The sequence below is a fragment of the Sinocyclocheilus rhinocerous genome, unplaced genomic scaffold (genome assembly GCF_001515625.1).
Source record: "Sinocyclocheilus rhinocerous isolate Xijiao unplaced genomic scaffold, SAMN03320098_v1.1 scaffold115, whole genome shotgun sequence".
Taxonomy (NCBI): Eukaryota; Metazoa; Chordata; class Actinopteri; order Cypriniformes; family Cyprinidae; genus Sinocyclocheilus; species Sinocyclocheilus rhinocerous.
This window is the reverse complement of record NW_015650001.1, coordinates 2,090,108-2,101,893: the sequence shown is the minus strand read 5'-3', so window position 1 is coordinate 2,101,893 and position 11,786 is coordinate 2,090,108. Positions and strand designations below refer to the sequence as shown.

The 11,786-nt window shown below is 37.2% G+C and overlaps 1 protein-coding gene across 7 annotated transcripts in view; it reads right to left on the bottom strand.

Annotated features, from left to right (window-relative positions):
• The window catches only part of baiap2a (BAR/IMD domain containing adaptor protein 2a), a 90,191-nt gene that overhangs the window by 32,287 nt on the left and 46,118 nt on the right, over positions 1 to 11,786 (bottom strand). For all 7 annotated transcript variants that reach the window (XM_016516181.1, XM_016516186.1, XM_016516184.1 and 4 more), the window contains 2 exons: positions 5,162 to 5,223; positions 4,151 to 4,222 (listed from right to left, as the gene is read on the bottom strand). In XM_016516181.1, the coding sequence (XP_016371667.1) occupies positions 4,151 to 4,222; positions 5,162 to 5,223 (134 nt within the window). The remainder of the gene's footprint in view (positions 1 to 4,150; positions 4,223 to 5,161; positions 5,224 to 11,786) is intronic.

Below are 11,786 nucleotides of genomic sequence, written 5' to 3'. Positions count from 1 at the left end.
GGCCAAGGCCCACCAATGAGGCCGTTTGACCGACATGTCAAACAACCAATCACAGTTCGTTTCGTTCATCATCATGTTTCGGGGCGTGGAAATGTCGTCACAATAACAGACCGTGTGTAAAACTCTCGGACGTGTTTTAAAGATTCTATGCTGTGAACTTTAAATTTTTCTGAAAATCCAGCGTTTAGTTGATCCTGATGAGCGCTCGTCGTCACAGTTGTAAACACAACTGCTTTCTTCTTTTGTGAGGGGGTTTGGCGGCACGGCATCTTTGTTTCCAGGTGGAACGTTAAAGAACGCGACACACACGTCTCCCGGAAATCCTGTATAATTCAACCAGTCCGATGACGACTTCGAAACTCCTGAAGTGTTTCCACTTTTGTGTGCCATATGCATCAGACGTTTAGCCAACGGTCCGTGGGCGTGATGTCTGAGGCTAATGATTCCACAACTAATTTTCTAATTTTGTCAGTATTTTTCAGTTGATAAAATACTGTACAAGTATCTTTACAATAAACATTTCACTTTTCACAATCAATACACAAAAAATGTAAATATAATTAACTTGACATGGCACCTTAATGACACGACGTTAATGCTTTGAGATGCTGGAAAAAGTTAGATGTGACACAACACCAAAAAAAAAAAAAAAAAGGTCTGTCTGGTACATACTGTATATAAACTGAGCATCAAACCCCAGTCTCACACATCTGATTCATCTGTTGAGTAATCATCAAGTAAAGTGACTAAAGTGCACATTCCCAGTTCTGGGATTGTCTTCTCAAAGATGGACACTTGCGATGCTGCCTTACAGTTTGGCCAGAACATCTGAGAAGGCAGCATAGCTCTGCCAGCAACTGTTAAGAACAGCCTTCAAGTCAGGATCCCTTCATGATGCCTTCAAACGCGGTCTGGCCATGCGGTTCACCGGGGTCTGGAGCAGAGCTAAAGGTCTGGGGTTTCAGGGCAGTGCGTTCTGATGTCTGCAGAAGAAAGCAGCGAAGGTCTCCACTCCCAACCTCACAACATGGATCACGGCCAAATTCTGGAGGCTGATACACTTGGCTGAGAATTTCTAGATATATGAATCTTCGCACATCCTACACAAGGTACGCTGAGAGAATGATCTCTAGACTACACGTCTATAAATAGTTTGGCAGCTCGACCAGATTCTTGCGCAGCAGGAAAGTGTCTACAAAGACAGCGTTACATGTGAGTGATGGAGCAATCGCTCAATCTTCGGCGGGAGAAAGGAAGATTCTGCTTCGACAGCCATGATCCCCTTTTCTCACCATATGAATGATTTACAAAGCATTACAGGAATACATAAAAATCAGATCTGACGGATCATGATTTCTCCTGGAATTCAAGAGATGGAGCGTGCGGCTGGTTAACTTCAGTTAACTTGATTTGCTTACTTGTCAAGCTTGATTTGTTGTGGGCAGAACAGAATATGCACTTGAAGCATTTTCTTCAGACTAACTAGTACTAAGTCAACCTGTTATTTTACTGATACTCCTTATAAAATGGTGCTCCTATGGCGGAAGCACAAAATGGATATCATAAGAGTCATCCAGACCTAAATAGAGATCTCACAATGGACTCCGGAGCAGAGACTCGACGTGTTGCACAGAATGTGCGGACTGAGAGAAAAAAAGTGTGGTTTCCAAGAGGAACGACCGCAGACCGCTCTCTCCAGCGCTGAATAAGGCAAGACAGCAAGGCTTTAATTTTATCTGAATACAATGTGATGATAAGCGACGCCCAATCCCAGTCGCCCGAACCCCCCCAAATTAACTGCTCTACACAGCTCCTCTCCAACCCACTCACAGTCTAAAGATATCTCTCTCAGCACTGCTCCAAACATACTTTAATCTGCCGCAAATTGTGTACTTTCATTTGTTGAAAATAGTGGAAACAGGAGTGATGGGAAAACAGGGTCGTTGCTATACAAGAAAACAAGACGTATTTCTACAGGATCTATGGGTGTGTTTGGAATGGCATACTAACTACTAAGAAAGAAGTCTGCGGTATATATACGGTGTAGTGAACACAATTTTTCTATGTTTATTTTTTTGTTTCTGTAGCTCCACTAGTTGTGTGTTTGAATCAAGGGAACACGTGTACTGATAAGTTGCTTTGCATAAAATAACATGCCAAATGCATAAATGTAAATTGTTTGCAAATAATATGCTACATTTGCCATGTGGAGCATGTAACCAAAGCAGAGTCAGCAATGTCATCCAATTTTTCATTTATTTTTTTATATTCTTGGCTCAATATTTCCTCAGACTGCCAAGACGACAAAATTTTACTCAAAAATGGCTAAATATCCATATTTACACTACAAAAGTTTGGCATAAGTAAGATTTTATTTTACTTTTTTTTTTTTTAAAGGGGTCATATGATGTTGCTAAAAAGAACATTATTTTGTGTATTTGGTGTGATGAAATGTGTTTATGCGGTTTAAGGTTAAAAAAACACATTATTTTCCACATACTGTACATTATTGTTTCTCCTCTATGCCCCGCCTTTCTGAAACGCATTGATTTTTACAAAGCTCATCGGTCTGAAAAGCGAGGTGTGCTCTGATTGGCCAGCTATCCAGTGCGTTGTGATTGGCCAAATACCTCAAGCGTGTGAGGGCCCCTATGTTACACCTATGTTAAATGTTACGCCCATTAACATATTGTGATGCCATGTCCCGACCGGAGCGATGAGACAAAAACATTAAAACCCATTATAAACAAGGCATTTGTTGCATCCAGTGGGGACATAATTACGGATTATAATGACTTATACGATCTTTTTACGTGTTGAGTTGCATCGCGCCACGTAAACAAAACCATGTCTGCATTTGTGATCGGAGAAATTACAAACTACAAGCGCTACTCTACACTGCTCAAAACTCGCGTTTGAATCATCAGTGGCAAATCCTTTAAATATGAAAACGTACTTACAGGCTGTGAGTCAGCATTATTTGTCAGAACACCGGCATTGTAGGCTACTCTCCCAGGAAACAGTCCTCGTCCTCCGTAAAATGCATTGCTCAAATCTGAATATTTAGCTTGAACTGTTCTGGAACAGTGTTGTAAAAAACAACTTAACCACTGATTTCTAGTCGTGTCCTCTTTTGGAAGACCAAACAAAGTAGTTTCACTTTTACAACGAAACACACAGTGCCTTGACGACATGGCGGCGGCAACAACAATACTACAGCGAGAATCAAAGTTATGCCTTCTTTCTTTGCGTGAACATTTGGGCGGCGTTATGCAAATGTTCCCACATCGTGACGTAGACATGTGGGGGCGTGTTAGAACGAGCCGTTTTAGATAAAGAATATCGCTTTGGGTTTGAGACTTTAGTCTTTGCAACTTTAGGGATCTTATCCATTTAAGGATCAGCTTGTAACACTCCAAAGAGAAAGGAAAACTTGAAAATCGCATCATATTACCCCTTTACAGAAATAATATTGTTATTCAGCAAGGACACATTTAATTGCTCAAAAGTGACAGTAAAGATTTTTGCATTGTTACAAAATATTTCCATTTCAAATAAATGCCGTTCTTTTGAACTTTCTATTCAAAGAATTTCAACGACAACAACAACAAAAAATATTAAGCAACCGTTTTCAACAATGATAATAAGAAATACTTCTTGAGCAGTAAATCAGCATATTAGGATGATTTCTGAAGGATCATGTGACACTAAATACTGGAGTAATGAGGCTGACAATTTAGCTTTGACATCACAGGAATAACTTACATTTTAAAATATATTCAAATAGAAAATAGTTATTTTAAATTGTAATAATGTTTTACATGTTGTACTGTATTTTTAATCAAATAAACGCAGCCTTGCTGAATATAAGAGACTTCTGGATAATTTCATTCCTTCTATGATTTAACAATTGTAAAGTCAGTCTAAAAGGCCATTCACAATCCATTTTACTTTCAATAATCTCATGCATTTTCAAGTGAAATAGGAAACATAGAATGGTTTTATTCATTGGAAACCAAACGGATTATAAAAAGTGTGTTCGGAGAGTGTCTGTGTCGGTTGTTCCGATAGAGGTGTATTACTAAAGTAGAGAAGCACTTCTGTCAGTCTGTTAGGTTATCAGAAGGAGTGGGATGTGCTGTGGACTCACAGTCAGGTATCTCGCGTCCAATTCCACCTTCTTCTCCAGCTCCGACAGCAGCTCGTTGTGGAAGCATTTCAACTGCAACAAAATGCAGAAAAAAATGCTTTAAGTTTGTTAAATTGGCTTTTTAAGAACCTTAAAACACGTTACGAGTTCAATACACTATCAATAGCATTTTTAGTATAATGTTGATAAGCACAAAATTAGTCATCCCTCAATGTTGTGGTTACAGTAACAACTGCAACTGAGCATTCCAGAAGGTTTTATATCAGAAACGTCAAGGTTGTATATTTATTTTGCGGTTACATTGGGGCGCAGTATGTAATGTTGACAGCTATCAGTTGAAATAGGTACCGCAGTCCAAATTGAAAATACTGGAGAGAGTTGTTTCTCCCACCCCTCCTCTTCGACACTCACGCGGGTTGCCAGATTGAAGACACGCAACAGGAACGAGCACAATTGACAATGGAAGGTGCCAATTTTGATTTATACAATTTGTAATATGCCTCTGGTCAGAGAGATTTTAAGGTCGGGTAGAATCTGCAATGTCTGACCCAGTTCGTTTTCCCGCTTCCATGGCTGCATTACGCTGTATTTTCCACCACCTGGCAACCCTGGGTGTTGAAATAATATTGGGTAAAATGGCAGTGGGCGGAATCACACAAAACAAAACAAAAACACATTAGAATAACTGGCTGTAGCATTGTTTTTCAGAGAAAACTGGATTCCTAAATATCTGCAAATATATTATGGTATTTTAAAAAATAACATACAGCACCTTTAATTATTCAGTGATAACATGTTTGTTATTTGAACTACAAACTTGTGTAAATCCTTTTTGTTTTATGTAATTCCTATGCGTGGAGTTTGCTCCATGTATACTGTGATTTACATTCAAATTCACTGGATTTAACTTGTATTGAACCTGCCAAGATTTGAAAAATTCGAATCTAATCTATGCAAAATAGATACTTTCATAAAGATGCAAAATGGACAGCGGTCAAATAAAGTACAGACCATTTCCTCTAACTGCACTTGAATCTGTCGGTGGACCTCTGCCATCTGGAAAAGCACATCCCCTGCAGAGAAGAGGGACAGACGTCAGTTAAGAGAGAGGACAACAGGAAATGGACTCAAAATCATGTGATTCAAGTGAGAACAAATGTTGAGAGGTTAAAGAGACAGTTAGATCGAGTTAGAGTAGAGTAGGCCAGAAAGAAAGAAAAAAAGAAAGAGGGAGAGAGCCAAGATAAATCCCAACGTGCATTACAACCATGCCACAGATGGGCAAACATAGGGACAATGACACGGTCAAAGACATTAAACACTGAGACACAGAAATTAACAACAGGGTGAAAGGGTGGAGAACAAAGACAGAAACTCAAAATATAAAGCATGTCAAAACAGGGTTTCAAAATTTCAGTGTATTAAAGGAACATTTCACAGAAAAATGAAAATTCTGTCCTTTTTACTCACCATACGCTGTTATTTTTCTGCGGAAAGATATCATGTAACTTCTGAAGGCTTTTATAGGGAGCTTGACAGACATGGTCACTTTGAACTGCACTTTTATAGAGAGGATTCCTCAGAAATTCTCTTTTTGTGTCCCACAGAAATAAAAACAACAGCATATGGGTTTGGAATGCCATGAAGGTCTGTAAATACTGACAGAATTTACATTTTTGAGTGAACTACTCCCTTAAACGGAACCAAAACAACTCGCCTAACATGACTGTAAATTAGAAATCGGTTTCATTTGTCTTTTTTCAAGTGCTTCTCCTGCAAGGATGACTGTCAGAATGTTGTGAAACTCATAGAAAACTAAAACAGGAAGAAAAAGGACTAAACAAAGAGAGGCCATGCAGCTGGTGGAAGTTGTGTTGTTTTTCATATACCTACATGCTGCTGCTTCTGAATATGCAATGCATTGTGAAGAAAGGAACAGACAGTGAGCAGAGCACAGAGGAGACCCGGTGAGACACTGTGAAAAGAACACACAGCAATGGAAGACAACAGCGAGCCGCCCTGACCTCCTCCCATTTAAGCATGGCAACCTAAAGTTAGGCAAAGCGGAGCTCGTGTTTGCACATGCTTGAACACTTCATACGTGACAATTTAACAGTCAGTCCAGTGTAACAACACACATCGCTTGTTTACACCACAGACGCGTGATTGAAGAGCTCTCGCTGAATAGCAGAAGCATTGGGTTCAGAATTACAGTCTGTTGATTACTCTGAGAGAGGCTTCTGGAGAGATCAATGATGACTAGTTTGACCAAAAATGGAAGTTCTGTCGATGTTCATTCATCCTCATCATGTTCTAAACCTATTTATGTTCTATCTTTCATGAAAGAGAAAAGGAGATATTTAGGCAAATGTTCATGTTGCTGTTTTCCATACAACAAAAGCAGACAGTGGTCAGTAGCTTTCAAACACCAAAAGAGGGAAAACAGTCAACCAAAATTGATTTTTTGATGGCCAATGAGAATGTCTAGAGAGCAGGGTGGCTGATGGCAGATGTAAGGCTAATATTTATGTTATTTAATTTAAAAATAGTATGCTGCTAAAAAGCATATTTATTTAACATATTAATTTAATTAAAAATAAATAATTTGAAAATGAATCAATATAAAAACATTTAAAATGGATGAAAATTAAACCTGTCAAATAAACAGATTTATATTTTAGATAGGAACTTAAATTATTTTAGATAAGAATCACAAATTCTTATCGTAGTATTTTTCACAAAACATGATTAAAAAGGTAGCTGTAACCAATAGTACATTAATCTCATAAAAGCAGGTAATACTAATTTTACATACAGTAAACAGTGAATACGACATGGATGACATGAAAGGCTAATGCCAATCATTTAAAAAAAATGCCAAATACTGGCTTTCGACTACTAGAAAGTCCCACAAAAGTCCCATATTCCCAGTCTTCAAAAGCCATTTGAAAGCTTTGTGAGAGGAACAGACCAAAAGTCATTGAATGAAAATCTTGCTCTCTGTTGTAGCAATGAAATGAACTTCATTCTAAAATTAATTTAGAATGTTTGCGCATGCTTGAACACTTCATACGTGACAAAGTTGTTGTATGACCTCAAAAAACTTGGAATATAGTGAACAAGTTGCACTGACCACTTTTATGAAGATTTTATTGATGCTGTTTTGTTTTTGACAGACTCTTGTTGTGTGGAAAAGAGCGGCGTGAAGATTCTTCAAAATCTCTCCTTTTGAGGTCCATGGAAACTATAACAGGATTTGTAAATGTAAATGGTAAATGGGTGAACCATTCCTTTTTAGGTCATACAACTGTTACAGATCACTATCTTGAGTTTTACGCACTAATCTTAATTATGATCTCTATGTGCATGTTAAAAGTAAAGAAAAACACACATAAATGAGCTTTGCAGTCTAAAATCATTCAGTCAAGCAGATATAAGCTCTACAGAACAGGAACAAAAAGACTCAGAACAGAGGGAACAGAGTACTACAATGACACAGAGACAACTGCACAGTTTGTTCTCTCGTTTATTCATTTCCATTCTCAATCCATTCCTCAAATGCAAGAAATTGCAAAATAATTCACACACTCCCCATCATCTGAAGCTTATCTGAAACATTACAAATCAGAGAAACCTCAAATCACAAGAGTGAAACTGGCTGATATGCAATGCTTTTTATCTGTCCTGGGTAGTAAATGCTTTTAATAAAATGGTGGGTAATATTTCACAATATTCTTATATTAAAATTAGGTATCTCTACCTAGCAATGATCAGTTTTACAGCATTAATAATCTTGCTGTACTAAGGTTAATTTATCAAATGTAATATTAAAATGCACTAGCATATGCAGAAATTAACATTAATAAAGTTTGAATTATTTAATTATTGTTCATTCTTGGTTTAACATCCTACTGTAAAATGTCACCAAACAGTATATTAGCAGAAATTTCCATCCAAACTTTTGAGCTGATCATCAAATTGTTCATGGTGCGACTTACACATACCTCCATTTGCTTACAATTAAACTGAATCAATAAAATATATATTTAGAAAGTCAGAATTTTGTTACTTTAGCTACACTACAGATTTTTAAAACCATAAATACCATAGAATTGTGTGCATGTGTGTGTGTGTGTGTTAGATGTTGCATGACACTTTAATGACCAAAAAAAAAAAAAATTGTGTTCAGTTATTCTGACACATTGATATTCAAAATAATAATCTAAATGACTTCAGTGGCTTGATTGCAATTAATCTAGTGATTGAAACACACAGGTACATGGTGCAGAGTGAAGACGTTATGTCATCTCCTGGACAAACAGTGGCCTCTCTCATACGTCTCACAGCATTGCACCTAAAGCGATTAAAGAGAATCAGCCGTGCTCAGGCTTACAAACTAAATGTTTCAGAGAAACCTCAAAGCACAAGAGTGAAGCTGGCTGATATGCAATGCTTTTTATCTGTCCTGGGTAGTAAATGCTTTTAATAAAATGGTGGGTAATATTTCACAATATTCTTATATTAACATTAGGTATCTCTACCTAGCAATGATCAGTTTTACAGCATTAATAATCTTGCTGTACTAAGGTTAATTTATAAAATGTAATATTAAAATGCACTAGCATATGCAGAAATTAACATTAATAAAGTTTGAATTATTTAATTATTGTTCATTCTTGGTTTAACATCCTACTGTAAAATGTCACCAAACAGTATATTAGCAGAAATTTCCATCCAAACTTTTGAGCTGATCATCAAATTGTTCATGGTGCGACTTACACATACCTCCATTTGCTTACAATTAAACTGAATCAATAAAATATATATTTAGAAAGTCAGAATTTTGTTACTTTAGCTACACTACAGATTTTTAAAACCATAAATACCATAGAATTGTGTGCATGTGTGTGTGTGTGTGTTAGATGTTGCATGACACTTTAATGACCAAAAAAAAAAAAATTGTGTTCAGTTATTCTGACACATTGATATTCAAAATAATAATCTAAATGACTTCAGTGGCTTGATTGCAATTAATCTAGTGATTGAAACACACAGGTACATGGTGCAGAGTGAAGACGTTATGTCATCTCCTGGACAAACAGTGGCCTCTCTCATACGTCTCACAGCATTGCACCTAAAGCGATTAAAGAGAATCAGCCGTGCTCAGGCTTACAAACTAAAGAGGTCTTTTGACTTAGTGCTCAGATCAATTAACAAATGCAGCACTACGGCCTGCCACAAACACACAGATACACACAGGTCATTCCTCTTAGTCCTTAATCTGATTCTGTACACACAGTTCAGGTGTTTGTTTTTTTTTAACCGAGCTGAGCAGAGGTCCTTTCGATGAGATCATTTCCTGTTTATGTTTTTTCCTAATGTTGGTTACATTACACTGTGCAGTTTGTGACTTTAATTATAAAGTTTTTTATTAAGACAGTTTTATCACCCTGGCATTTTTGAGACAAATACACAAAAAGTAATCCAGAAATCCAGAAAAGTTTCACGTATAAATTAAAAAAATATGCTAATCAAGCAGTGAAAAAGGTTTGTTAAAATATTTATGAGTAGTAGAATAATAATTAATTATTGATTACATACACTATACATACATTGCGAATTATGAAAATTAAAAAGTACATATTTATTTAATATTGAAATAAATAAGAAAGGGGACAGGGGACTCTAGTTGAGCTCCATGATCATATATGCAGATGGGAGAAATCTAGAGAAGGACAAATATCACTGCAACACTCCACCAATCTGGGCTTTATGGCGGAGTGGCAAGACTCAATCTTCTCCTCAGTGAAGACACATGAAAACTCACTTGGATTTAGCAAAAAAAGCACTTAAAGGACCCCAAGACTGTGAGAAACAAGATTCTCTGGTCTGATTAACCTCAGTTCCAAGCATCATGTTTGAAGGAAACCAGGCACTGCTCATCACCTGAAGAGTACCATCCCAAAAGTAAAGTGTGCTGGTAGCAGCCTCATGCTGTGGGGCTGTTTTTCAGCGGCAGGGACCCAGGGACTCGTCAGAGTAGAAGATAAGCTCAATTCACCAAACTATTAAGATAGCCTTAATGAAAACCCAGTCCAGGGCATTCAGAACCTCAGACTGGGCAGAAGGTTCACCTTCCAACAGGACAATGACCCTAAGCACACAGCAAGAGCGGCTTATAGACAACTCTGTGAATGTCCTTGAGTGGCCCAGCCACAGCCTGGGATTGAACCCAATCAAATATTTCTGGAGAAACCTAAAAATGTGCATCTGCCCCCATCCAACCTGACAGAGCTTGAGAGGTGAACAGGTGAGGTGAAGAATGGCAGATAATTGCCAAATGCAGATGTGCAAAGCTTGTCGCATCAAACAAAAAAGACTTGAGACTGGAAAAGCTAAATATTTAGTTAAGGGTATGAATATTTTATGCAATGTACTTCTTTCAGTTTTTTTTATTTTTAATAAATTTACTAAGTTGTGACTATTCTGTTTTTGCTTTGTCAGTATGGTGTATGGAGTGTAGATTGATGTAAAAAAAAAGTAATTTAAAGCAGTTTAACATAAGGCAGCAACATAAAACGTGAAAAAAACTGATACATATATATATATATATATATACACACACATCAACCATGCAATTTTGGGAGTGACTTTTTTTTTTCATACTTACTTTACTATAATTTAGAGGATTAACTCCCGCATTTAAATGTCACTCCCAAAAACCCTCCAGTGTGCATGTGATAGAGCGGAGCTTCCTTACACAGAAACACAGACACACCCAAACCTTCCTTCCTGATACGTTACTGCAAAAGCTTCTTCCTCAATCCACCTTTAGATCATTTATTCACTTTGCAAGCAGACCTGAAAGCCTGATTTTGTTTGGCTCGAGTCAAAGTAGTCAAAGGAAACGAGGTCTGAGGCAGTTACCAAATTAAAATAAGTCAGCAAAATATTGTCTATATAAAAATACTGATATCAGACCTTACATATGAGATCTTTGATCTGATATGTAGTTAAATATGTGCAGCGAGTTTTTACAGCAAAACCACACACCGAAAGCCTTTGAGAAAACGCGCCTCAGCTTTGATGTGTTTGACAGGAGCTCTTTGTATGCAGGTACTTTAAGCTCTTTATAATGGACTTGTGACATCCGCATTCTCTTTGCTTTGAGCACAGCTGCCTTCCTGACTGACAGACAGCAGGCCAGCGAGGAGTCACGGTCACTGCAGTGAGCTTGACACGGAAAGCCAGAACACACACACACACACACTCTCTCTCGGGGCTGTCACGGCCGTCTCCCTTTCTCCCTCACAACCCGCAACCACCGAGAACAATGGATACCTGTCAGTCAGTAATGCAGTTTGTCTTGGGAAAATCTGTTGGCTGCATTACATGATTTTGCAGACAAACTTAATCATTTGATTATATAAAACAATAAATAAGTAGTGAAAGCAGTGAAGCAAGTTTGTTAAAACAATTGAAAAAATAAATCATACAGAAATAAAAAGAACAATTATTATTATTATTATTATAAAAATTAAGACATTTTAATAGGGCAGCTTTATCACCCTAAAATTTTTGAGACAGAAAAAGATTAAATAAGTTAATAGTAAAAAAATAATATTAATATTATTTA